The sequence below is a fragment of the Bidens hawaiensis genome, unplaced genomic scaffold, assembly GCF_021521415.1.
Source record: "Bidens hawaiensis isolate Kalapana, Puna unplaced genomic scaffold, B.hawaiensis_p1.1 tig00021701_1, whole genome shotgun sequence".
Taxonomy (NCBI): domain Eukaryota; kingdom Viridiplantae; phylum Streptophyta; class Magnoliopsida; order Asterales; family Asteraceae; genus Bidens; species Bidens hawaiensis.
The window spans coordinates 3,284-29,415 of record NW_027493377.1 but is presented as its reverse complement, the minus strand read 5'-3'; the positions used below and the strand labels follow the sequence as shown (position 1 = coordinate 29,415).

The 26,132-nt window shown below is 34.2% G+C and overlaps 2 protein-coding genes across 2 annotated transcripts; both read right to left on the bottom strand.

Annotated features, from left to right (window-relative positions):
• Positions 1-769: 769 nt before the first annotated feature.
• On the bottom strand, positions 770-10,939 carry LOC143564057 (AP-2 complex subunit alpha-1-like). The gene is made up of 26 exons (XM_077051448.1): positions 10,650-10,939; positions 6,727-6,984; positions 6,574-6,636; positions 6,394-6,491; positions 6,075-6,282; positions 5,924-5,995; positions 5,756-5,848; positions 5,539-5,640; positions 5,323-5,420; positions 5,148-5,229; positions 4,739-4,827; positions 4,534-4,639; positions 4,366-4,431; positions 4,175-4,281; positions 3,993-4,097; positions 3,790-3,910; positions 3,523-3,702; positions 3,188-3,424; positions 3,032-3,112; positions 2,785-2,949; positions 2,622-2,708; positions 2,408-2,533; positions 2,228-2,308; positions 1,660-1,731; positions 1,487-1,566; positions 770-1,342 (listed from the first exon to the last, which is right to left on the bottom strand). Exons 1-26 carry the CDS (start codon positions 10,779-10,781, stop codon positions 1,201-1,203), a joined length of 3,051 nt encoding a protein of 1,016 aa, XP_076907563.1. The 5' UTR covers positions 10,782-10,939; the 3' UTR covers positions 770-1,200.
• A 3,338-nt stretch (positions 10,940-14,277) lies between these two features.
• On the bottom strand, positions 14,278-19,876 carry LOC143564056 (UDP-D-apiose/UDP-D-xylose synthase 2-like). The gene is made up of 8 exons (XM_077051447.1): positions 19,479-19,876; positions 17,471-17,563; positions 17,249-17,356; positions 16,738-16,852; positions 16,511-16,644; positions 16,313-16,414; positions 15,996-16,224; positions 14,278-14,618 (listed from the first exon to the last, which is right to left on the bottom strand). Exons 1-8 carry the CDS (start codon positions 19,740-19,742, stop codon positions 14,506-14,508), a joined length of 1,158 nt encoding a protein of 385 aa, XP_076907562.1. The 5' UTR covers positions 19,743-19,876; the 3' UTR covers positions 14,278-14,505.
• Between the last annotated feature and the right edge of the window lie 6,256 nt (positions 19,877-26,132).

Below are 26,132 nucleotides of genomic sequence, written 5' to 3'. Positions count from 1 at the left end.
CGTTAGTTTTAGTCTATAAAGTTAGTATGAAATGGCAAAAATACCCTTATAATTAAATAGAGTAAATTGTCATTTTCGTTTTATGGTTTGCTCACTTTTAACATATTCGTCCAAAAGAAACTTATTTTTATTCATTTTCGTCCTAATGGTTTCTAAAAGTTTTGTAAATTCCATCCACTTAATAACAACGTTAGTCATTGTCAATTAAGATAGTGTAATTCATCAAGAGTGTCTTTACTAACACCATTTTAATAAATTATATATATTGTTGGGATTCATATGCATGTTTTAACAAAATTAATTAATGTAACGGAAATAAATAAATTTATGAACCGATCCATATCTGCAACTTCGTATTCGGATGTTCGTACATTTATTTATTTCCATTAAAACTAACTAATTTAGTTAAAATTAGTTAAAAACATGCATACAAATCCTCAAAATATATATAATTTATTAAAATGGTATTAATAAAGACACTCTTGTCAAATTACAATGACTAACAATGTTAATAAGTGAATGGAAATTACAGAACTTTCAGAAACCATGAAGACGAAAGTAGCTAAAAAAAAGTTTTTTTTTGGACGGATATGTTAAAAGTGAGCAAACCATAGAGACAAAAATGACACTTTACTCTACTTAATAGTTTTGTCATTTTATACTAATTTAACAAACTAAACTAACGGAGTGAGTGACTTAGACTGAAATGGCAAGAGTGGAACCACAAGGACAGAAATGACAAAAAAAAACTAAACACGGGGACGGAAATAGCAGTTCTCTTAATAAAAATTCACAAATAACATTAAAGCTTAAAAGAGAATCAAATATTTTATGAATTGACAACCAAATGCAAACAATAATGTTACAATCAAATTCAACCTTCTTCACATCCTATTCATATTACATAAACAAATTGATGCAACCACTCCCTATATAATATAATAATTATATCAAGCCAAAATGTTCAAAACTTGTATAAACAAATAAACCCTCACCAAAAATGAGAGAAATAAAAAAAACACAACATCCCACATGTTACCTCGACAAACCGACACTAACACTATGCCGCTCATGTAAGCTTACATTTTAATCCCGCCAGCCCATGCTTGTATCATTGTCCGCCCTTAGTTGCACAATCGCTTTTACAATTTTCTTAGCAAATGGGCTTGTATTTTAATAATATACTGTTTTTAAGGTTTTTTAAAGAAGACCCGCGAGCAAAGCCCCCGGGTCTGATGATGCAATCGGTTGATGATTGGGTTGAGGCTGTTGTGCCACGGGTGCAGGCGGCTTGCCAGCTGTCGGAATGCTTACCAAATTTTCCTTGATGAATTCCTTTAGCCTGTGTAATAGAAAAACAATTACTATTACTATTACTATTACTATTACTATTACTATTACTATTACTATTACTATTACTATTACTATTACTATTAGAGCTGTTATCATATAGTACGAAACTCAAAACTTGGTACTAAAAACGTACTCAAATGTTAGTGTCGGGTCCCCTGATGCAACTGTCATACGGAGTTGTGTACGATCAGCTGGATCGGTTTCAATTCTTATCTGAAAGAGAAAATGCACAAAATTTAGTCAAAACTTGACTATAAAAGTCAAAGATACTTATATAAAATGTTAAACGAACTTATATGGGCTTACCAGGCATAGCACGGCTCGTGTACTTTCAGAGTAAAAGGTTGTGCTAGCAACTAAATTACATGCATTTGGATCCTGAAAAGAACATAAAACATAAGAAAAAAAATAAAGTAAGGCTCATCGCCTATAAACAAACCGAACAACCTTTTATTAACCTTTTGTTCATTTAGTTAATCAAACGAACATGAAGACATGACAAGTCTCGTTCGTCCATTTCTGTTTTAGTTTACGTTTGTTCGTTTATGTACTCATTTAAATTGTGAGCCCCGTTACAATCTACTCTAGTTTCATTAAAATATATTTAGTCTAGTTTTTGTTTTTTTAATTTTCTAGGCCCAACATTTTGATATTCAAGTTTACTTATATTGGTGTTTGCTGAGTTATGTTAGTATATATTTCGTCTATGTTCAGATATATTCGTTCGTTTATGTTCATTTACATTCATGAACCTTGGTCTACATTGTTAACGAATGAACACTAATACACATTTTCTTAACGAATGAACACATTTGAAAAAAGAGATATTCTTAATAAAAAGAATTATAATAATAAGTATTATTATTATACTCACCAGTCCAGGGCAAACCATCAACCTCAAACTGTTGAACAAATTAGCCATTTCTCCCAATGACATAGGTATCACACCTCTAACCTGTTTCATTATATAAATATAAATAACAAATTATGTAACTTATGTTACTTCATAATAAAAATACAAAACGAATAAGAATATCAAGTAAAATTCACAAACCACTTCTTGAAGTTTCAAAGGAGGTCCAGGTAATGATCTCCACTGTGAGAAAAATTCTTCAGCAGATACTTGAATAGGTTGAAGAAACTTATTCAAAACCGCAGGAAGCCTAAGTTTATTATTCACCTGTAATTTAAATATATAAATAATTATATATCTTTACACAACACAACGTTGCACATAAAAAAATAACAATTTCCACATAGTCGCATACCAAATAAGTTCCAAACTTGTAGGAGAAGTCAAGAACCGCAACGTCCCGACTCGGATGAAGGTTTACAACTTCAAGTGGGCATTGAACCTTCATAATTCCATAAAAAGTCAATAAAATAATAAAAATTGATATTGATTTAACAAAAGGTGATTTGATGTTTGACCTGTGCGCGTGGAGGTATAACTTCTGGAACTAAAGAGATGTCTGATTTCAAATGGGAAGGAGCTAACACTAGTGCTTGTACAGAATCAAGTGGAGCGGTATTCTTGTTTCCCAAGAAAAGCACCATGCGGCCTAGGTGACCTCGCCATTCTGCTTTGATGCCAATCTGGCAAGAATAATATTTAATAATATAATGATATTTATTACCTCAAATCCTAAAATGATATCAACTATTATGAATAAATCACCTGAACGTTAGGATCTTCATAGAGTACGCCACTATCTTTAACGCATAAAGCCTGAAATCTTTCCGCAATATCTCCAATTGGCTGTAAAAAGCACATAAATGATATTAATGCATGTACTGCATAATAATAATTGACAATTCAAACCCATCACAGTACCAGGACAGTTGATTCTTGGTCTCCAACAGGTGCAAGGGCTAAAGCGTCATTTGCATCAACTTCATGAGAAGGAACACCATTAACCTCTGGTTGAGACGATACGCCAGGTGGACCTTCAATAGCCAGTGGGCTTAAAAGATCCCCAAGGATATCACCAATAGGTGCTTGATCCTGAGAGTCAACAACACTTAGATTCCCGTTTGACTGGGTCACCCGTTGGTCAACAGCATTCTGATTCTGTAATGTAAATATACAAAGTTATACGGTTATACCAAATTAACAACGCCAAACAAAAACCATAGATATTATATGTAATATATTGATTATATTCTTACCACATTGCTTGTGCTAGGGACGAGAACCATTCCGAGTTGACTCACTTGTGGGGCCCCATTAACGGGACACTGATCGGTCAACACTAGAGCATTAGATGTCTGCTGTTGTGTTCTTAACTTAATGGCACTTAGCTCTGCTGTATCAGCTTCGGTATCTTCAGCTTTCTTAATCAATGAGGACTTCAAAACAAAACATTGATGTTACAAAGTAATTACCATAAAGAACAATATTAAAGTTTTGAAGTTATTAAGGAACAAGATGATTACCTGGCGCTCTGGGAATTTAGGCATTTCAGCTAATATATCTATTAAAGCTTCACCTTGTCTACTCAATGCTAAATACTCAACTGCTCTTTGTTGTATTTCAGCATCAATGCAACTTTCATACCTAAAAGATAAAAATTTGTGTTAAACAATAAAAAGTTAAAATATACTGTGAATTCTTGAGTTTAAAACAATTGTTAACCGACTTGCTGTATACTGCCCAAACTTGATTTTGTAATTCTGGGTCCGGTGGCTGTGAGTGCATTAGAATCTTCGCATATGTTGTAAGAAGAATCGGGATTGTAGGTGTGCTGAACAAATAAGCTGGTCTTAGATGTTTATTTAATAAATAATAAAAAATAAAGTTACAAAAAACAGGGATAAGTACGAGACGGTAGGAAGTTTTTCATGTATGATGCTAAAAATTTCCTTTGGACTGCAACCGGGGCGTCTCGCCAATAGATGGCTGTATTCTCCAAGAAGATAAGCACTAACCTGTTTAAACAAAAACCAGTTTTAAACTTAACTTGGAAATTAGAAATTAGTATTTGATAAATATGAAATTAGAGTTGTACATACTTTGACCATTGTTTCATGTATGGCGGTCTTATCAAGATACTCCCTGGCCTTTAGTGCTGCATAAGGCTAATGAAATATACAATTGTACAGTGAGAGCAGAGCCATAATTAAAAAAAAAGATTAAAAATATTAATCTGATTATTAAATTAAAGTAAGACATGAACGTACCTGAAGGTCCTCATTGTTGGTTACAAACTGCACAACACGGAACCAAATGTCATCACTGACAAAATCTCCAGCTTTGTCGATCAATTGAAGTATTACATCGACATACCTGAATAAAAATGAAGTGAAAAACAGAGTTATGTTTGTGTACAAAATAATATTCTAAAAAAAAGTTCATCAAATTCTGGAATAAGATGGGACTGCATACCATGATAAATCAGGAGCAAATTTCTCTGCAAGAATAGCAGCTTTCAGAGCCAACTCTTCACGCATTGCAAAATCTGCTGTGGCGAGATACTACAAACAAAACAGGTGTATCAGGGGCATGATATATATGGCTGATTACAGATTGTTGTATTATTATGAAGATAAAAAAATTTAGGTTTGATTTTAACAATTATTGTGATTTTGGAAATTTGAAAATCTATAATCAAAATTTAATAAAACTTTCTACGTTTCTAAAAGATATTTTGTGGCTAATTACAAATTGGGTTTGATTTGGATGATAATGGTAATTTTAATCAATAATATTATATAAATTAAGTTTGTATTCTTGATTTTATGAATATGGGTTTAAAAGAGTTAAAGATTGAACAAAATATCTTGCAATTGTATACCTGCAATAATTCTTCAACAATGTCTTTGGCATTTGAGACATCACACATGCCATAAAGCAGATCCAAAGAACGCCTCCGAATGCTGTGTTTTTTTATTGAAAGATTATTAATAAATAACAAGATGTAACAAGATTATTAATAAATAAAGATTATTAATAAAGCAATCAAGATTCACCTGATGTCGGGATCTTTTAGTGAGGTAATTATTTGTGCTTGATGTCTTTTTATTATCTCATGAACATCTGTAACCATCAACATTCTAGTAATATTCTCCTGCATATTCCATTTTCACCAATTATTGCCATCAGATAACAATAACAAAAGATAATAATAATAATAATAATAATAACACAAATATAATAATACTAATCTACACTGCTTCATTGCTTACCAGACCCAAATACCGAATATTCGGCTCACGAACAGCTATAAATTTCCCGAGCAGTGCCACACATTGAGACATCATCTCCTTCTCTGAATCAAGATGCATGACCTGCCAACATTTTGTTGAACCAAAAACTAACTTTAAGTGCTAAATCAATGAAAACAATCCACATTAAATTATGTTTTCATGAGTTGAAACATGAAAACAGGGCTCATGAACTTACAAGAGCAAGGGCTTCAAATAGAACAGCATGAGAAGCATTGTTTTTATTAACATTTTTCACCACATCTGTTCCCATCAGTATTCTTTGTAGAACCTAATCAATAAAATTTAAAAACAAGTTCAATTAGCTAGCCAGTCTTATCTTATCCACAACTTGACATGTATATACATCGAATAACGCTCTTCTAATGCTTGGATCTTCAACAGTTGGGAAATACTGAAGTGCCCTCATTGTTTTAACCTGCAAAAACCAACTTATATTATAGACGATACTAATGAATTGTTTTATGTAAATAATATGTAAAAAGAGAGTTACAAACCTGAAGCCATGGAGAAGGAATACCATAATATGTGTATTCTTGAGGAATATCCTGATTTCTAGCAAGCCTTTCCATAACTTTAACACATTTTGGAAGACAACTCCAATATGCTTCATGGTTGTTGGCTACTAAAGCAACAAAAAGACTCATTGAAGATGTTAAAACACCAAGATCACGTTCATCCAATAGTTGTGACATTCGATCTGACCTGAAAGTTTAAACCACAAATACATAATCAGAGAGAGCCAAAAAAACCATTAAGAAAATGGATCATATCTGCCAACTCAGAAAAACAATAATAAAAGAAAGAAAGCAATACCAGCCATCAACGTTCAGAATATCAGAATTTTTCCTGAATAACCGTAACAGACATAATGCAGCTTTCTTTCTCACTAGCGGTCTGCAACTACTAGAAAGCTGCGGTAAACAGAGTAAGTATCAAATATTAATTTAATTAATCGAAGTTAAAATTAAATTCCACGTGTGTGTTTCATCTTACAAGCAATTTCTGAACATCAGGTGCTAGTGATTCAGCAAATTCTCTACCACCAATATTCCCAACCTGTATGAAATGAAATTCTCTAGCATTTACATTTATAAAATAAAATATAAAAGTTCTAGAATGATAATAATTATGTTACTATGTCCATACCAGAGTCAATGCCAGGCACTGAAAAGTTTCGTTGCGACCAATAATATCATTGCGGACAGCATTTATCGCTAATCTTAAAAAATCGTGATTCTCGTTGAGCAGGCATGATGTCACTATATACCCAACCTGCTTTTCGGGGTACTTTGGAGCAGATATTAAAGAAACAGCTTCCATGTGACCAAAGTCAACATCGTATCCTAGCATATAAATGTATAGCATCTTCCAAACATATTTCTTCTTTTCATATGGTGTCAAACCCTGTGAGTGAAAGTGTAGAATAAGTAAATAAGAACATTGGCCGAGAAGTCGAGAACAAGTCAAAGGTAGTTTATTACTTATTATATTACCGAAGGTTTCGCATCCACACAAGGAAAGAACACAAAGGGTATATATTACTGCATACATGGAAAGAAATTTGTCCAGTGGATGTTTAATGATAAGCTTTCATTTGTCAACTATGTAGCTATCAGTTTTACTTAAGTCAATATATTTTCCTATGCAGTATTTTATTTTTATTATATCTATGTAAAGAATTTTGAAGAAAATTAGCATAAATTCGTTAGATTAGTTATTACGAGCACCTCTTATAAGCCTCCTTTTGGGCATGCTAGTTTATGGTATGTTAAGAAGTAGCCATATTTGTCTTTTTGCACCTTACCATATATTTGTAATCATTTGTCAAAAGTAAAGACAAATGCGGATGCATGCAATATAAAACGTCAAGTACTCGAATTCAACTAAACCCTATCAAGTAACAATCCAACACCCACTCAATTCATGCAACAGTTACCATTTAACATCGCCACTTCTGATCCACCATATCCCCGTGTTGTTATAAACCTATAACTACATTTAATAGTTTAACAGCCATCAATCTTACTTTTTAAGTGAAACTAAATCACAAAATCTGATGAAACTTAAGAGCATGGAATACCCTAATGCATGTGGCAGCCGGCAGGTACATGAGTCGTGTATTATACTATTATTTAGCCCATCCGCCCTTTAAAAATTGCTAGCATTGACATACATTTACATTTAGATTTGATTATTAGGCTAATCTCTAAAACTAGTAAGACTGTTAAGAATTCTGCTTTTCTTTACATGGTGTGAGATTAAATTTTAGTTTTCAAGCTAATGTATATATTTCCACTATAAACCATAATCAATACATAATGGTTTTGCAAGAGTACTTTAACATGTGATATATGAACCACAATCAATAAAAATGATTTTGAAAAACTTAAGAGCATGGAATACCCTAATGCATGTGGCAGCCGGCAGGTACATGAGTCGTGTATTATACTATTATTTAGCCCATCCGCCCTTTAAAAATTGCTAGCATTGACATACATTTACATTTAGATTTGATTATTAGGCTAATCTCTAAAACTAGTAAGACTGTTAAGAATTCTGCTTTTCTTTACATGGTGTGAGATTAAATTTTAGTTTTCAAGCTAATGTATATATTTCCACTATAAACCATAATCAATACATAATGGTTTTGCAAGAGTACTTTAACATGTGATATATGAACCACAATCAATAAAAATGATTTTGAAAAACTTAAGAGCATGGAATACCCTAATGCATGTGGCAGCCGGCAGGTACATGATTCGTGTATTATACTATTATTTAGCCCATCCGCCCTTTAAAAATTGCTAGCATTGACATACATTTACATTTAGATTTGATTATTAGGTTAATCTCTAAAACTAGTAAGACTGTTAAGAATTCTGCTTTTCTTTACATGGTGTGAGATTAAATTTTAGTTTTCAAGCTAATGTATATATTTCCACTATAAACCATAATCAATACATAATGGTTTTGCAAGAGTACTTTAACATGTGATATATGAACCACAATCAATAAAAATGATTTTGAAAAATTAAGTTGAGGACAAAAACTTAAAAGGTTGATAAAAAGTAAACTTTGCAATAAACATGTGATATACTAAACTCTAAGGTAGTAATTGGTGCATTTTTCATGTGATGTGAATATGATGAACAATATCAATACATCACTTTCTAGTAACGGTCCAGCTTCAAAGGAATGAAATGCATACTTCTTAATAAACAATTCTTAAACATCCTTAATAATCCTATTTCCACATTTCTTTCATCCATAACTACATTGCAGCGCTAATCCCTCTCCTAGACTTGTATACAAGTTTAATTGCTATTTAGGTTCAATAAATCTAGTAGACCTAATCTGAAGAACTAATTCGCCAGAAATTTGACCTAATAACTTGCACGTTTCACATATGCTAAATTATATCAACATAGACTTATAACATGCAATAAACCAAAAGTCTATATATTACTTCTCATTTTTCAAGCCAATGTAAATGTTACTGGTATGAGACACAATCAATACACAAGTTTGTAAAATTGAGTTGAGGACAAAAGCCTAAAAGCATGACAAAAAAAGTAAACTTTGAAAACATGTGATATACTAAAGTAGTAATAATTGTTGCATTTTTCATGTGATTAGAGTACGATAAACATTATCAATCTATCACCTTTTCAGTAACGATCCCACTGCAAGGGAGCGAAACACATACTTCTAAGGAAACTCTTGTGAACATAAACTAATCCCCCCCCCTAAAATTGAGTTGAGGACAAACGCCTAAAAGCATGACAAAAAAAGTAAACTTTGAAAACATGTGATATACTAAAGTAGTAATAATTGTTGCATTTTTCATGTGATTAGAGTACGATAAACATTATCAATCTATCACCTTTTCAGTAACGATCCCACTCCAAGGGAGCGAAACACATACTTCTAAGGAAACTCTTGTGAACATAAACTAATCCCCCCCCCCCACAAATAAAAAGATATTCTTCTTTATGTTATTTCCATATTTCATGTAACCATAACTACATTGCAGCACCAATCCCTCTCCTAGCCTTGTCTACAAGTTCGACGCCTATTATGTCAAACTTAAACATTTTCATGTAACCATAACTACATTGGACTGCAGCACTAATCCCTCCCCTTTAAAACCTTGTCTACAATTCTAACTCCACTTTAGGTTCAACATTTCCATATCAAACATAACAATTATGCATCTAGAAGTTAAATACAATCCCCACAACTACAAACAAAAGCCCTAACTAACAATAACACTAAATTACAACAACATACACAAACTTCATAACATTCAATAAACCAAACAACTACAAACAATCCATACAACTTCAAAGTTAGCTAAACCTAACCTAAAAAACTCAATTCACCTAACAACTTACATTTTTCACAACACTAAACTACATCAAAATACGCAAGCTTCATATCTCATAACATTCAATAGACCAAAACAATTAAATAATTACATCAACATTCAATTCACCTGAAACTTAACCTAATAGCTTACACTTACCACAATTAAATAAATACATCAACATATACAAAGTTTATAAAATCTAATTCACCAAAACCCTAACCTTCTCGTTTTTAAACCGCGTACGGCTATTGCCGAGCTCCTTATCAACACGAAGACAAAGTTCGTCTGTACAACTTCAAGTTAGCTAAAACTAATCTGAGCATCCAATTCGCCTAAAACTTAACCTAAACAACTTACACTCTCCACAAAGTTCATCCGTACAACTTCAGAGTTAGCTAAACCTAACCTAAAATCTCAATTCACCTTAAACTTAACCTAAACAACTTACACTCCCCACAATAACACTAAATTAACTTAACAATCAACATACACAAAGTTCATACATTCAATTAACCAAAACAACTACAAGCAATCCGTACAACCTACAAAACTAAACCTAATCTGAGCTTCCAATTCACCTGAAACTTAACCTAAACAACTTACACTATCCACAATAACACTAAAAGTCTAAATTAACTCAACATAAACAAAGCTTATACAATTCAATTAACCAAAACCCTAAGTATTAACTATACCTAACCTTCTCGTTTTTAAACCTTGTACGGATATTGCCAAGCTCCTTATCCACACGAAGACGTTCCTGCTCTTTATTCCGGCAATTACGGACGTCGGATATGAACACCGATAAGCCTCGCATACTTGACATCGCCATATCCAATCAATTCGTTCGGTTAATCGATTGTGATCTGATTAATTAAGTGATGAATTAAGCTTAATAAGGTAAGTAATTGAGTGAATTGAAGTGAAATTGAAGAGGATTTGATGAGAGAGAAGATGCGATCTAGAGAGAGAAAGTGAGGGTGGACTGTGTGGAATATAGACGTCGGCGGGTTAGAAGAAGAACGAAGACTTTCTTTGTTTACTTTTCTTTCAAAACGTAAAACGGGTTTGGTTTGGTCTGTAAAAGTCAAAAGTGGTTTATGATTGGTTTAGGTTCGGGTTGAAATCGGGTTCTTGACTAATTATGATTGGTTTCGGTTCGGTTAACTGATTTTTGTGGATAAAATTACAAATTGGTTTCGAACCTATGGTTTTAATCAGTTTCAAACCGGTTCGGTTTCATTTGATTTTCGGGATACACTCATCTTTCGATCATGGAAAACCCTCACCTAAGGCCAACGATCGTGAACACTCGCCCAAATGCACAACGGTGTGGTGAGGTAAAACTCGTTCAGTTCAATTATCCAACTAGTGAATATAACTTACTCGTTTAGTCTCCCATCATCACTAGGGTTGTTCACGAGCCCGAGTCGAGTCAGGGTGGTTTCGAGCCCAAGCTTGAAAGCTCAGCTAAGCTTGAGCTCGATTTTGAAGTTAATCGAACCTAAGATCGAGCTGAGCCAAGGTTGATTTTGGCTCGCTTATAAAAGTGAGCCAACTCAGCTCAGGTTGTTTCAAATCAAGTTTTTTTAGCTAATTTTATTCGAACTTTTATCGAGTGGGCCCAAGTTTCGAGCTGCGAACTTTTTGGATAGCCCTAATCATCACCCAGTGCCGCTGGAACTAAACGATGTCCGATGGGACATGAATCGAACTTAGGTTACATGGAACACCAATTATCTCCCTTACTACTCCACCACAAGCTTATTGGTCCTTTTAAATTCTTTTTAACAATTCCGGCTGGCAAGTCCTTGAATAGGAGTTTTTTGTATTAGTTGTTTCTTACACGAGTTCGAATTATCTTATAGTGATGTTCTTGATAGGGATGAGATATTTTTTTTTTTCGAATACACATACCCATACATGTAACCACATATTCGGTACCAATATTTTGGGAATTCGGTATTTACCCGGTACGGTTACGAATATTGGTATTTTAGTAATCGGTACCCATTTGAAATATGTAGAGTTATAATGGGAAATCTAACCCGTACTTATCTTCAAGTGCGTATTTTAGTACTCGGTACCGTTTGATATTTTAGTTTATTGATTTCGCGTTGGTTTAGTATTATTTTTAGCAGTGGTATAAGGGTTTGGGTATTATAGTTATTGAATTCCGGTACCGTACCGGTATCCGTACCAAGTTACACAATTTGGTACTCGTCGCGTATTTCTTACTCATACCGGTACCAAGTTTTGTGGAGAATTGAAAAAAAAAACGGTACTAGAGTGGGTACCATACTCATACACATACTCGTACTTGTATCATAAAATTCGGTACGATACTTGATGCCTTGTTTTTATTGATTTTTGGTAGTTCTTCCCCGTAAGTGACATACGAGGTTTCCGTGTATAGGGGTTTTCGAGTCAGGCCTAAAGCGTTAAATGACTGGAACGGTTGATATCCCGTTACAGTTAGACTCGTGAAAAACATTTTTAAAAAAAAGTGACATACACTTGAATAAATCGAACATAAAATCTACTCATAAGGAAACTTTATGCACTATGTAGTTGTGCATTTTTGTTTAATTTTTATTAAGTTTTTATTAAATTAAATGAGATTTTGAGGATCATTATTGCATCTAGATCATCCAGCTGTGGGATGTCCTCTTTATCGTCATTATTATCTTTTTTTTAACGGATTTGTTAGCATAATAAAATAAACTGTATATGCTTATAGTTTTTTATAATAATTTTATGAGCATATATATCTTACAAAATGTATATTTTACCTAATAGTAACCAAATGTTTTTCAGTCACTCACATTTTTTTCTAAGTGTAAAAAACAATCAAGTTTTAATATTGATTAAATGTTCAAAAAAATTATAGTTACGGGACCTAAAATTATCCTCATGAGGCTATAGTCAGGTTGTGTTGGGATTAAGAGTAATCTTAGATCCTAACCGGAAGTCTAGAACATCTTAACTATAACACATATAAAACTTGCTTAAAATTTACTATTTACTTTTTTTTTTCTTCAAAATTAATGTGGAGTAGGTGGGATGCTATGAAACGCGAACTTGATTAGAATACACGAAACCTGAAACATTGGGACGAGTATAGGGTCGGGTATGACACCGGTATGGGATTACTTTGAAATTTTACACGGGCACGATGAGTGCGCCGAAACATTAGTTTTCAATTTCATTTGCAATGGTGAATACACCGAAACTGATCAAGTTCCCATGGGTCACCCATTCGTTTGTTATAGCAAGTGCATAAAAACCGACTTAGTTCATCAACCCCCCCCCCCCCCCCGGTTCACAACATCACATAACACGTGACAATGTTTGATGGGCCATACACACAATATTGAATTTAATTTTGTACATATGATAGTTGACAACCATATAAGAATACTAAAACTAAATAAAATATTTTATACATATTAGTAATTATTTTTATTTCAAGTATCAAGTTTATTGGAGAGGAAGATTACTTATATTGTTAAAGACTTAAAAGGTACATAGTTAATGTGTTAGTTACACTTAGTTAAGCGATTGATTAATTAGTATTTAGTTCTTTTATTTTACAATAAATTGTGGGTGGGTGTTACGAAAAGAAAACTTCCAAGTTGTTACCATCGTTCGAAGATGATATGGAGATCCCGTTGGACCAAAATAACACTACACAATGTGGTTCACAATCAGAAAGCTATCAGCAAGTTAAAAGCGCAAGTAAAGATACTTTTTTTTATAAAAACTTTAGATTGAATCGCATAACCAATGTTTTTCGGAACAACAAACAGTAGCAGATGAATTCGGTGGGCTGCAAGTCCATCATACTGAATTTACAGTTTTAACGATTTAAACCAAATTTTTTACTTCAGAATTATTATTTTGTATTAAAAATTTAAAAGAACGTGTTTTTAAAAAAAATTATAAATAATAAAGATTAATCCCAACCGAATTACAAATTCCAAACTGAACCGCTAAGGTTTTTGGAAATGACAAACCGGACCCAGCCAACCCACCGGTCCGTTTAACTGATTTTAACGTTTTTAAGTTGACGGTTTGAACCAATTTTTTTTCACAAGCATTTCTTTTATTAATATATGTATAATGATAAAGTTAAGCTATTGATTTGAAGTTCCAAACAAAACTATTGAAAACACCAAACCGCGAAAAACGAACCGTTCAGATTTCAAACCGACTTACTTGTATCGACACAAACGATTTAAACAAATGGGTGTAAGTCTGTAACATCCAGACCAAGATCAAATAAATAAATAATAAATTATAATAACACAAAGTCTAAACAAAAAAAAATCAAAAGAATACAACACACTCAGACTCGAAACACACACAAATCAAAAGAACCGGATTATTATGTTACACAAGCGGAGTTCGTTCCTACTAGACGTTAGAAGTATTAGCAACTACTCTTGACATAAAAAACGGGTATCATCGTCGATATATGGCATCATTCCAACATTAAGATCTTTGAAAAAGAATAACATCGTCTACACGAAAACCAGCATCCTTACTGTGTACTTTTAATTTGCTGATGGTTTTGCGATTGCTTGCTTGATAGCTTCGGCGTATGTCCTGTGTTGGTATGTAAGTGTCGATTCCAGTAAGTCCCAAAGTGATGTTTTTGGATTCCAACCTGTTGTTAATACAAAATAACTTCATATGAGTATAACTTTATATTAATGTTCCAATATTTGCAGATATTATCATTATAACTTCACATAACTTCATATCAAGCTTGTAAATGAACTGAACGTTCGGTAAATAGTTCAGCGGTAAGTTCATTTACGTAATAAACGAACAATAATGAACATTCGTTTGTTCATTTATGTCAATAAACGTTTGTTTATGTTCGTTCATTTAAATTCGTTTTTGTTTACATTTGTTTTAGCTTGTAAGTACCTTTACATATTCATTTAAATTTTTTAGGACCACTACAATTTAGTATAGTCATATAAAATTAAAATATCACACGTTACAATTTAGTCTAGTTTTTTTAAATTTTTAGGCCCGACAGATTGATGTAAACATTTACTTTTATTGGTGTTTGCTCAATTATGTTCGTTTATGTTCAGTTATTTCTGTTCGTTTATATTATTAACGAACGAACACAAACACGAAATCCCTAATAATTTAATTGTCCGTGTTCAATTGTTCGTTTTGGTAAAAGTTTAACGAACAGACAGAAATATGCTCTGTCCGTGTTCATTCGGTGCATTTAAGTACCTTTACATATACATTTAAATATTTTTAGAACCATTACAATTTAGTATAGTTATATGAAAATAAAGTATCACACGATACAATTTAGTCTAGTTTTTTTTTTAATTTTTAGGCCCAACAGATTGATGTAAACATTTACTTTTAATTGGTGTTTGCTCAGTTATGTTGGTTTATATTCGTTCGTTTATGTTCAGTTATTTCCGTTCATTTATATTATTAACGAACGAACACAAACACGAAATCCCTAATCATTTACTTGTCTGTGTTCAATTGTTCGTATTGGTAAAAGATTCACGAACAAACACAAATATGCTCTGTACGTGTTCATTCGGTACATATAAGTACCTTTACATATACATTTAAACTTTTTAGGACGTTTAAAGTTTAAATTTTTTACGTATACATTCGGTACATATACCTTTACAATTTAGTATAGTTTTATGAAATTAAAATATCACACGATACAATTTAGTCTAGTTTTCTTAGTTTTTAGGCCCAAAGATTGATGTAAACATTTATTCTTAATTGGTGTGTGCTCAATTATATTGGTTTATATTTGTTTATTTATGTTCAATTATTTCCGTTCGTTTATGTCCGTTTAAATTCACAAACTGTTCGTTTTCGTCCATTTAAGTTCACAAACTGTTCGTTTATATTATTAGCGAACGAACACACACACGAAAACGCCATTCATTTACGTGTCCATATCCGTGTTCATTCGATACGTTTACAAAGCCTATGTCATATTTATACTCTAGTCTTTGCAGATGTTAGAAAAGCATAACAGTACCTAATTGTTTATTTATGATGGTCATATCCGGGATTCGCTTATCACTGTCATCGTAACCTTCTCCATAAAACTCTTTGGAGCTCACATCAACGGTGGGACTCTCTATTGCAGCTTCTCCACTTACTTTCGAGTACACCTCGGTCATCATTTCAGCAAGTTGTCTCACTGTAACTTCATTGTTCGGGTTGCCTACATTAAAGATATGACCACTAGCTCGGGCTGGGTTTTCCTGATCAGATAAAACAGTTACAAATTTACAATCAGTTGCCAAAAAAACAATATTTTACATATAAAGAAAAAACATGTATTAAACATACAATCATCAAAAGAACAGCTTCGATAGCATCCTTGATGTAAATGAAGGTTCTTTGTGATTCACCGCCGTCCACTAGCTTCAATGGCTCCCGTCTCAGGAGGTTCTGAGTGAAAAAAAAAAGAAGCAAATACTATTAGTAAGTAAATTATACTTTTGGGAAATTTAAAGTGAAAGATATTATCATATTATATAAACTAACATTGCTAAAGCAGGCGAGAACTCTTGGAACCCCTTCACTGGGACCATCAATCCCGGGAATAAAGTCCATCCTCGGACCAATCCAATTGAAAGGTCTTACTATGGTGAACTCAAGACCGTTCTCTGCACCCTCAGCTGTTGTGGAACAACAAAAAGAAAGTGAGCGGGCATATGATATCTAGAATTTGGTTATATAAATTCAACATAATGTGGCTTGAATTTGCTTACCGTAGATTAGCCTCTCGATCAACTGTTTAGCACATGCGTATGACCATCTCTGCTTCTCAACGGAGCCAAAGATGCATGGAGAAGTGTCTTCTTTCAGAATGTAGTAAGCAGGATCCTGTGGATTAAAGTGTTTTGTTATTTATATACAAAAATGCCAAATACAACAAGGTGCAATCTAATCAGCACAAATAGACAATCGCGCTACTTTTCATAGCAAGTTCTAAATTTAATCATCAGCAAAATGTCAAATGCAGCTCTCACTAATCAAGAATCTTATTCAACCTTTAGCAAGTTAAGTTTAATAATTAATAATTTTAGTTACCAAATCACATATCAGACTTTGTGATCCAATAAACATATAGATTAGTAATATGAAAAACAGCATGATTAACTTATATAGGTTAGTAATATAAACAGTAAAATAAAATAAACAATGCATCATCAATCAAAATATAATCACAGCACATTTCACTGTGTCAAATGGACAACTAACTTACGATCTGAACCATACCTGACGTAAGGGGCTATCTTTGGGTAGAAAGCTACCGATTGTTTTCCCGTATACTTCGCAAGTAGAGAAGTGAATGAGCCTCTTGTTATTCTCAGAGCAGTACTTAACCTATAGTTGAAGGTGAGATAAATCAGCAGTCAGAACACAATTTGGCGTCAACAAAACTATACTGACAATCAAGAGTGTCAACTCAAAGCAATGTAAACAAGATGCAATACTTACCACAGGAAGTGCATCAATAAAATTGCTGTAAATCGTATCAAGAGGACGTGTATTGTAATCCGCTGGAGTGCAAATAGCCGCCAGATTAATAGTCTAAATACAAACACAAACAAAAATTAGTCAGTCACTCCAAATAGATCTCCATTCATGGAAACATAATCACGAAATCAATTAAATTTATATATTTTTTAACATTTGTTCGATACAACATCGACTATCTTACAATGTTATCCTATATCAGATGATGCAACAACACAAAATTCTCAATGTATTAACAAACTTAAGCATCGATGCTACTAACTAATAAAGCATCACTATTCATGTTCGGATGGCAGAAGAATGAATTAACAAAATACGTAAACTAAAACAGCAAATCTGGAAGGAATGATGAACGAATTACATCATCGACTATCTTTCATTGTAATCCTATAACAGAACGGAGTAACAAAACAAAATTGTCAACATCTTAACGGACTTAAGCATGTAACTGACTGATAAAACTTTTATCAGTCATTTTTATGCTTAAGTTTGTTAATATGTTATGAATTTTGTGTTATCACTTCATCTGTTATAGGATTACAGTGTAATACTGATTTAAACTCAGTGAATTACATGATATGAAGGACTCATTAAGTGCTCTGATCTGGTAATTCTTTCATTATTCATACCAGATTTGTTGTTTTAATTTACGTATTTTTTTGTTATTTTAGGCACCTGCAATCTGAATGTGAATAGTGATGTGCTATTAGTTGGTCACGTGCTTAAGTCTGTTAATATCTTAAGAATTATGTATTGCTACTTCATATGTTATATGACTACAGTGTAAGATTGTTGACGTTGTATCAAACAAATGCTAATAATGATTAAAACTTACATGAATTGTGTGATTTTGTTTCAACAAATGCAAACCAGCTTGGAGTGATTGCAAATAGCCGCTAGATACAAAAATTTGACAATCATTCCAAACCAATCTGCATTCATCGACACAATATCACGCTATTCACCAAAGTTTTAATCATAGTAGCATATGTTTAATAGTTAATACAATATCAACTATCGCACCCTGTGATCGTATAATAGAACAAACTAACAATATATAATTCTCCTATAACAAATAATAATAATAATAGTATTCATGGTTGAAGAAGTCGCTAGACGCTCCCAGGTCGGTCGACTGGGGAGTTGCGAGAACTCGGACGTGGTAAATTATAAAGAAATTCATTTTCGGGAAATTATATATATGCTAAAGTATCATAAGTGATAAGTCTACTAATATTAATAACAAAACACATGAATATAAATTTAAATAAAAAAGATGCATCTTAAAGTAATCTAAAAACTGAAATTATTAATTATAAAAATGATTGTCATTTTACAATATTATAAAAATAAAAATTATGTTTTATTTTTAAAGTCCATTTTTCTAATATTATAGAAATAAAATATTATCTTTTATTTTTGGTCAAATTCAGCTCGAGTTAACCAACTAGACCTAATTGTGGCAAAGCAAAGGTTAACCGCCTTTAATCGAATCCGAGTAACCAGTCAAAGTTAATACTTTGTAGTGATTACTTGACAAGTAGTAGTAGTAGTAGTAGTAATAATAAGAATAATACCTTGTAGTGATTACTCAGTAACTAGTAGTAGTAATAATAATTAATAATAATAATAATAAACTTTCTAGTAATTACTTGGTAAGTAGTAGTAGTAGTAGTAGTAATAACAATAATAATACCTTCTAGTAATTACTCGGTAAGTAGTAGTAGTAATAATAATAATAATAATAATAATAATAATAATAATAATTCTCTTCAGATACTAACAAACTTAATAACGAACGAATTAGTGTATTACTGTAATCCTATAATAATAATAATAATAATAAGAAGAAGAAGAAGAAGAAGAATAATAATTAACAAACTTAATAACGAACAAATTACAGTAACTGTAATCCTATAACAAATAATAATAATGATATTAATAATAATAATAATAATAAGTGCAGTACCAGATCGGAGCACTTAATGAGACCTTCAAACCGCGAATCATTCTTAATATTAATCCTGTGAAACTGAATCCGTCCGGTCCAAGGAGCCGAGTCCGGTTCAAGCAAGTGCTTAATCTTATCATTATAAACATCAACGGCTAACACCGTGTGCGGCGTCTCGGACATTAACTTCTCGCACAAATGCGAGCCGATGAATCCACCGGCGCCGATCATGCATATTTTTAACGGCGTTATAACGTTTCCGTCCAGATCTACTCGAGCCATTGGATTGGATTGGATTGGATTGGATTGGATTGGATCGGTGGTGTGTACGGGAAGATTTTGAGGTGGAGGTATTTAATGTAGAAGATGAAGGTGGGGTCCAGTTGTGTGTATTAGCTAGCTATGTGAAGTGGATGTTTGTCTAGATGTGTATAGTTATGATAGTTTGTTTGCACCGGCTGGTTGAATCGGTTATATCGGGTTTCGTGTATTAAACCGGCATTTTAACCATGATAATTTTTGAAGGTTTGCTAGAATATTGAACTTGTGGTTTTTTTTTTAAATACTGGTTTTAATAAATTTTTTGATATTTTGCGGCTGTATTGTTTAAAATTATTTTTAATCTAGCGATTTACATTGAAACGAGTAAACTTTTGGATTACTTTTTGAAAATCAAGTGTTTGTGTACGCGCAAGTGTATGGGTAGTAGTGTGGGGTGTAAAGGATCTAACGATGTGGTGTGGGCGGTGATGGTGATGTAGGCGGTGATGGTGATGTATTCCTAGTTATAGTGGCTTAACTAAAAAACAATATCAATGACATAAAATGATGTGGATGATTTTGAAATTGATGTTCATTTTTAGAAATAAAAACATCAATACAACCCAATTGACCGTCGACCCTGTCAGTGTTGTGCTCTTTGAGACTCGATCATGATATTGAAGTTCCAGTACCAAAAAGTCACAACAGTCTTGGGTTTTTTATGATCCACAACTTTTAATTTGTATCCATGTATATGGTGAATATTTATTTGGTCTATAAGTAAATACCGATTTTTATTTAAACATTTGATTATATTCATGAAAATAGTAACTAACAAGTAGTATAAGTTTCACACTCAATTATTTATGCATCTTGGAATGAGATTATGAGAATAATTGAATATAAAAATACTAAGAATAACAAGTAAAGAAGGAATAAGAAGAAAGTGGTTCACGTGGAGTGTCATGATCAATTATTAAGTGCACATGCTTGCTAGACATTTTATATTCCAAACTTCTCATACACAAATGAGGAAATAAGAATAAAACAAATGCACAATTAAACTTTACATGAAAGTTACAATATAATAGTTAAAAACATGTTCATGTTTTGTTTTAATCATATTTTATAATCTATATAAATTATTACATGAAATAGGAGTACATTACACACATGATTCTTTTGGTAGTGTTACATTAGAAATAGTATAGAAATTATGGCAGACATAGGAGTAAATTACACCGGCTATGATGGTCAAGATTCAACTTATCACAAACTGATCATAATATGATTTTATTTAACTAGATCTTGAGTAAAACCATCAAACTTCGATTCAATGAAATACAATACAAAACATGTATCACCATCTCAATCGTCTGAAACAAATCTCTCAACACAACTTTCAAATTTACAGAGAATAACAGAAAACCCTAATTGGGATAATATGAATAAGTGAGAGAAAAAGAGAGAGCGAATGAGATCTCAAATGAGCTCTTCATCTCATTCATCAGTAGGACTATCCATAAGCTTTACAACCCACATGTGGTTATGAGAGTAAACGGATCAACAACACTCCAACGGGTCAATAGCCAGCGACGATAGCATCCATCACGAACCCGCAAAACTTTTAAACTAGCCAATAGCCCATCAACAAGCCCAAAGTTCAAAGTTCATCCTCAACCCATCTAAACACTTAATTAGCAAAAATAAGTGTGACTGTAAGATGCCTATTTAAGTATTTAATAAAGATGTCTAAATAATATGAACTGTGACTGTAAGATGCCAATTTAAGTATTTGATTTTTAAGTAATATATTTTGATATGGAACTAAAAATAAAAATTAAAATACAATAATATCGTGAAATTAATGGGTTCTCGACTCATTCAAATTTAACACATGACGGGAATTCATCCCATAAATATATAGGTTCTTAGGTCACTCAAATTTTATAAGGAAACACTAGAAAACAAATCACTTTTTATCTAAGGAGATCCATCAGTAAAGGAGGCGGGTACCAACGATAATCTGTTGGTGATGGTTCCTCGAATATCAGGTCATGGGAAATGCGCCTCTATTGGTTTTCCAATATGTATTACTTAAGAATTACCTTCGGGTATTAAAATGGGATTACTGAAAACTCTTCCAACGTCACACATACACGTTCTTTCGACATATTATCGTCATGCTTTTACCAATATACTTTATAGTGGCGTATACCATCCATTAGTAATACTTGTGGATTTGCATATTTGATTGTTGTTGAATCTTTACGAGCATTCACAAACACAATTTGACAACTATTTCATCAGTCACGTCTTAATTTTTATGATTTCTAATCGATATGTATTATTACTTGAGCCCAAACTCAAGTCTAGAACCCACTCGCCCAGGTACCCTAGCCCCCAACCCTCCTTTCACTTCTCTAGTTCTCTACTATTATGCGCTTTTCAACGTATTGTCTTCAGTTTTTTTCTTTCAACTTTTACATTTATTTACTTCATAAATTATGTTGGAAAATCACAAAAAGTGGGCACACTACAGACAATGCTTGATGCAATAGAAGGTAAAATACCGGTACCAACTATTTTATCATCCCTAGCTGGAAATTTAGTTAGTTTGAAATGTGATTAGTTCATTTATAGATGATTTAACACGCTAGAACTATAGAAGTGACTTCTCACCCGTGTCATTTGCTATTTTGTTCTAACTAAAATATTATATTTACTCAAATATAATGCAACCAATGGCACCGACATTAAAACATGACACAAAAAGCCCACAAGAAAGTTTTGATCGCCGACAAAATATGTTGTTGACTGCTTCATATATACATACACCTTTAACACCATGCTAGATCATGAGTCTCATCTTAGAAGAGTTTAATAAATATTAGACAGAATTACAAATTTTGTTCTTTAAAAAAAGTCAAATTACGGTTCGAATCCTTTTTTTAGTTTCCTTGCAAGCGGTGTACTTTAAACTTTTTTTCCTACACGTTATGTCCTTTACGCTAACTGGGTTAGAAAAACTCAATTAAATGCCCTCACGTGAGGCCCATGTGAGGGCATTTTTGTCTTTTCGTATGACTCTCTCTTTCTCCCCCCCCCCCCCCCTCTCTCTCTCTCTGTTTAAACCACCACCACACCACTAACGGCCACCGGAGACCATATTAATCGCCACCACCACACCAAATCAACCACCACGCCTCCACCATATACCCAGCACATGCAACCTGGCCCGCCGTGATCCCCTCCACGTCATTTACATCATCATCACCACCACAGCCGATTTTCCGACAAGGAGATCGATGACTGAACTGGTGGTGGTCAGCTGATTCAGTCGAGCAAATAGATGTGTTTCCAACACCGATTTCTAACATAATTTGTACACTCGATTACACCATCTCAACAGCCGCAACATAGATCCAGGGTTTTCAGATCTAATCTTGATTTTTCTAATTTTTGGATGTATAAACAGAAATCCTCCAAACACAAAACGAACCTCGATTTTCAGCTGCTAATCTTTGAGGCATTCATCAATTGGAGATTATTTGACATTGAGCTTTGAGGCATTCATCAAAAATCATGAGCTTCGATGAATGGAAAATTGAAGATTGCTAATCTTTGAGGCATTCATCAAAATCATGAGCTTCGATGAAAAATTAGGGTTCCAGGTGGCGGAGATGTAGTTGTTGGTCTTGTGTGGAGGTGCGGCGGTGGCGGCTGGTAGCAGAGGTGGGTGACAGTGGTGGAGGTCAAGGTGGTGGTAGTGGTTCCAGGTGGTGGAGATGTAGTTGTTGGTCTTGTGTGGAGGTGCGGTGGTGGCAGCTGGTAGCAGGGGTGGGTGACAATGGTGGAGATCAAGGTGGTGGTAGTGGTTGGTGGCAGAGGAGGGCCGGCTCTGAAAAGACGAAAAAATTGTTAGGCCAAAGGCGAATTTTTTTTGGGCCTTAAGTAAAAGAAACATTTTGTTGGGTTTAAACAATTTAATTATAACTGAGTTTTTTTTATTGTGATTTAAGTTGTGTAAAAAACTTTTGTATAAAAATAAGCTTAATATTGTCTCAAATAAAACTAGAACCACAACCTTTTGGTTAGATGTCATACATTTTTACCATTAGACCAAGCTAGTGGTTATGTAATTGTGTTGAAACATTGATTATACACATGTTTTTAATAAAAATACATATAACTTTTTTTTGAAAAAAAAAAATTTCGGGCCTAGCGGGTGTCGGGCCTGTGGCCGTCGACTACCCTGTCATGCCTCAAAGACGGCCCTGTGGCAGAGCTGTGACGAAAATGAAGAAGAAAAGAGGAAGAAGAAGAAGAAGAAGTTGCAGGGTAGACGAAAAGACAAAAATGCCCTCACATGGGCCTCACGTGAGAGCATTTAACTGAGTTTTTCTAACCCAGTTAGCGTAAAGGACATAACGTGTAGAAAAAAAAGTTTAAAGTACACCGTCTGCAAGGAAACTAAAAAAAGGACACGAGCCGTAATTTGACTTTTTTTAAAGGACAAAATTTGTAATTCTGTCTAAATATAATTTTAAAAAATTAAATATATATTACATAAATTTGTGTGTGTGTATGCCGTAAGTATAGTGACAATTTGAAAATTTAGATTTACCTAAATATTTGCCAATGCCAATAAGAATATATAAAAGTTGTGATTAATTCATGACAAGGAAAAAGGGACAAAAATAACCCTTAAGAGAAAGAAAACGGAAGCATATATCTTAGTCTTCATTAATAATTTTTAGTGTAAATTAATCAAATCAAACAAAACAATTAGTGTAATGGTGAAGGTGAGTATCGACTGTTATTCCGTCTCATAGCAACCTTTTACTAACTGATAATATCCATAAGTGATATTAATTTGTAAAGTAGTGTTTATATAAGATTTCTAGACTTAACTGGTGAAGAGGTAGGTCCCAGCAGAGCCCAGTTGGACCCGCAAGACTCACCTTAAACAGGGACGTCTGCGCAGAGACCAACTGGATCCGCAGGACCAACCATGCTCAGAGACGTAACGTCCTTACGCGCAGTACGCAAGCTGGTCCCGCAGGAAATGCCTCCCAATGGTGAAGGACTCCGCCTGTCCCCGCAGCCTCGGATACAAGCCATTAGGGAAGGCCACCCGCGCAGCATGGCTACACGCACAAGGCACTTAACTCTCCCCAGTGTCACCTGAAGGAATGAGCAAAGGCGGGAGGGGGAAAACTCCCGCCTAAATGAGCCAGTCCGTATGGAGGATCTTTTGTGTGATACCTGACGAGGTACAGACAAAAGATCTGACCAAGAATGCGACAGCTCACTGACAGCAGCATGGCAGACAGCACGCCACAGCACTGTGACCAATAGCCGCCGCCTACCCACCAACTCCTGCCATACCACGTGCCTAGCCTGTAGTTGGCAGAAGAGGAAGAGTGCACGACACGCCTGCTCTGTGTCAGCCGCTACCTATCCACCACTCACAGGCAGGGCACGTGCATAGGTTACAGTTGGTAGCGTGTTGGGCCGGCTAAACCCCTTGGAAACCTACCTTCGGCTATAAATACCCCAATGGTATGATCATCTTATCTTATCATATATACCTGATATCTGCTCTAGCAATCTCTTAATATACTTTTATATTTAAAGAGCAATCTAGTCTGATTCTCACGCCGGAGGGTGGTCACAAGGAGGAACCCCCCCTTCTCAGTGACGAGCTCACGGTGTCTGTTTTGCAGGTTATCAGAAGAACCATCTTCCAAGGGTCTAACCCCTCGTGGGAAACATCTATCTAACCCCCAGGTTACCATTAATCTGCCCGGGGTCCGGTTAGTGTTTCTTCATTGGCGCCATCCGTGCATAAAGCTAGAACTTCATTTTTCTCCAGTTTTTTCAAACTTCTAGAAAGATGGTTAAAGAAACTCCGGTAACCACAACCCCAGCTACTGGAGGGAATACCGGCAACACAGTTTTTACAAACACTACCCCGGTTACCCAAGCCGGGGCAAGTGAAGTAAATTTTACGAACACTACCCCAGTTACCCAAGCTGGGGCAAGTGCAGTAAATAATCGCCCACTGGGATTCACCGATACCCAGTTTAAAAAACGAACAAGACTCCCCCGCTAAACTCTCGATGAAGTTAAGGCATGGGCGGAGGCACGACAAAAGGAATTCCAAGCTGAGTTGGACGAACGCTTGCGTTCCGTCCAACAGGCCGACGAATTCGAAGAATACTTGGACAATGACTCGGAGGAATCCGACTCCGACGCGAACCCTCGCCATAGGGCAAAAGGGAAGCGTAAGGAAACGGACTCCCAACCGAGAAGGCATTTTGGACAAGCCTTCAAACCAAAAAGCACAGGTGGAAGTTCACGAGACTTCTCCAAAACGTACAGACCGAACGTTGCAAATGCGGGAAC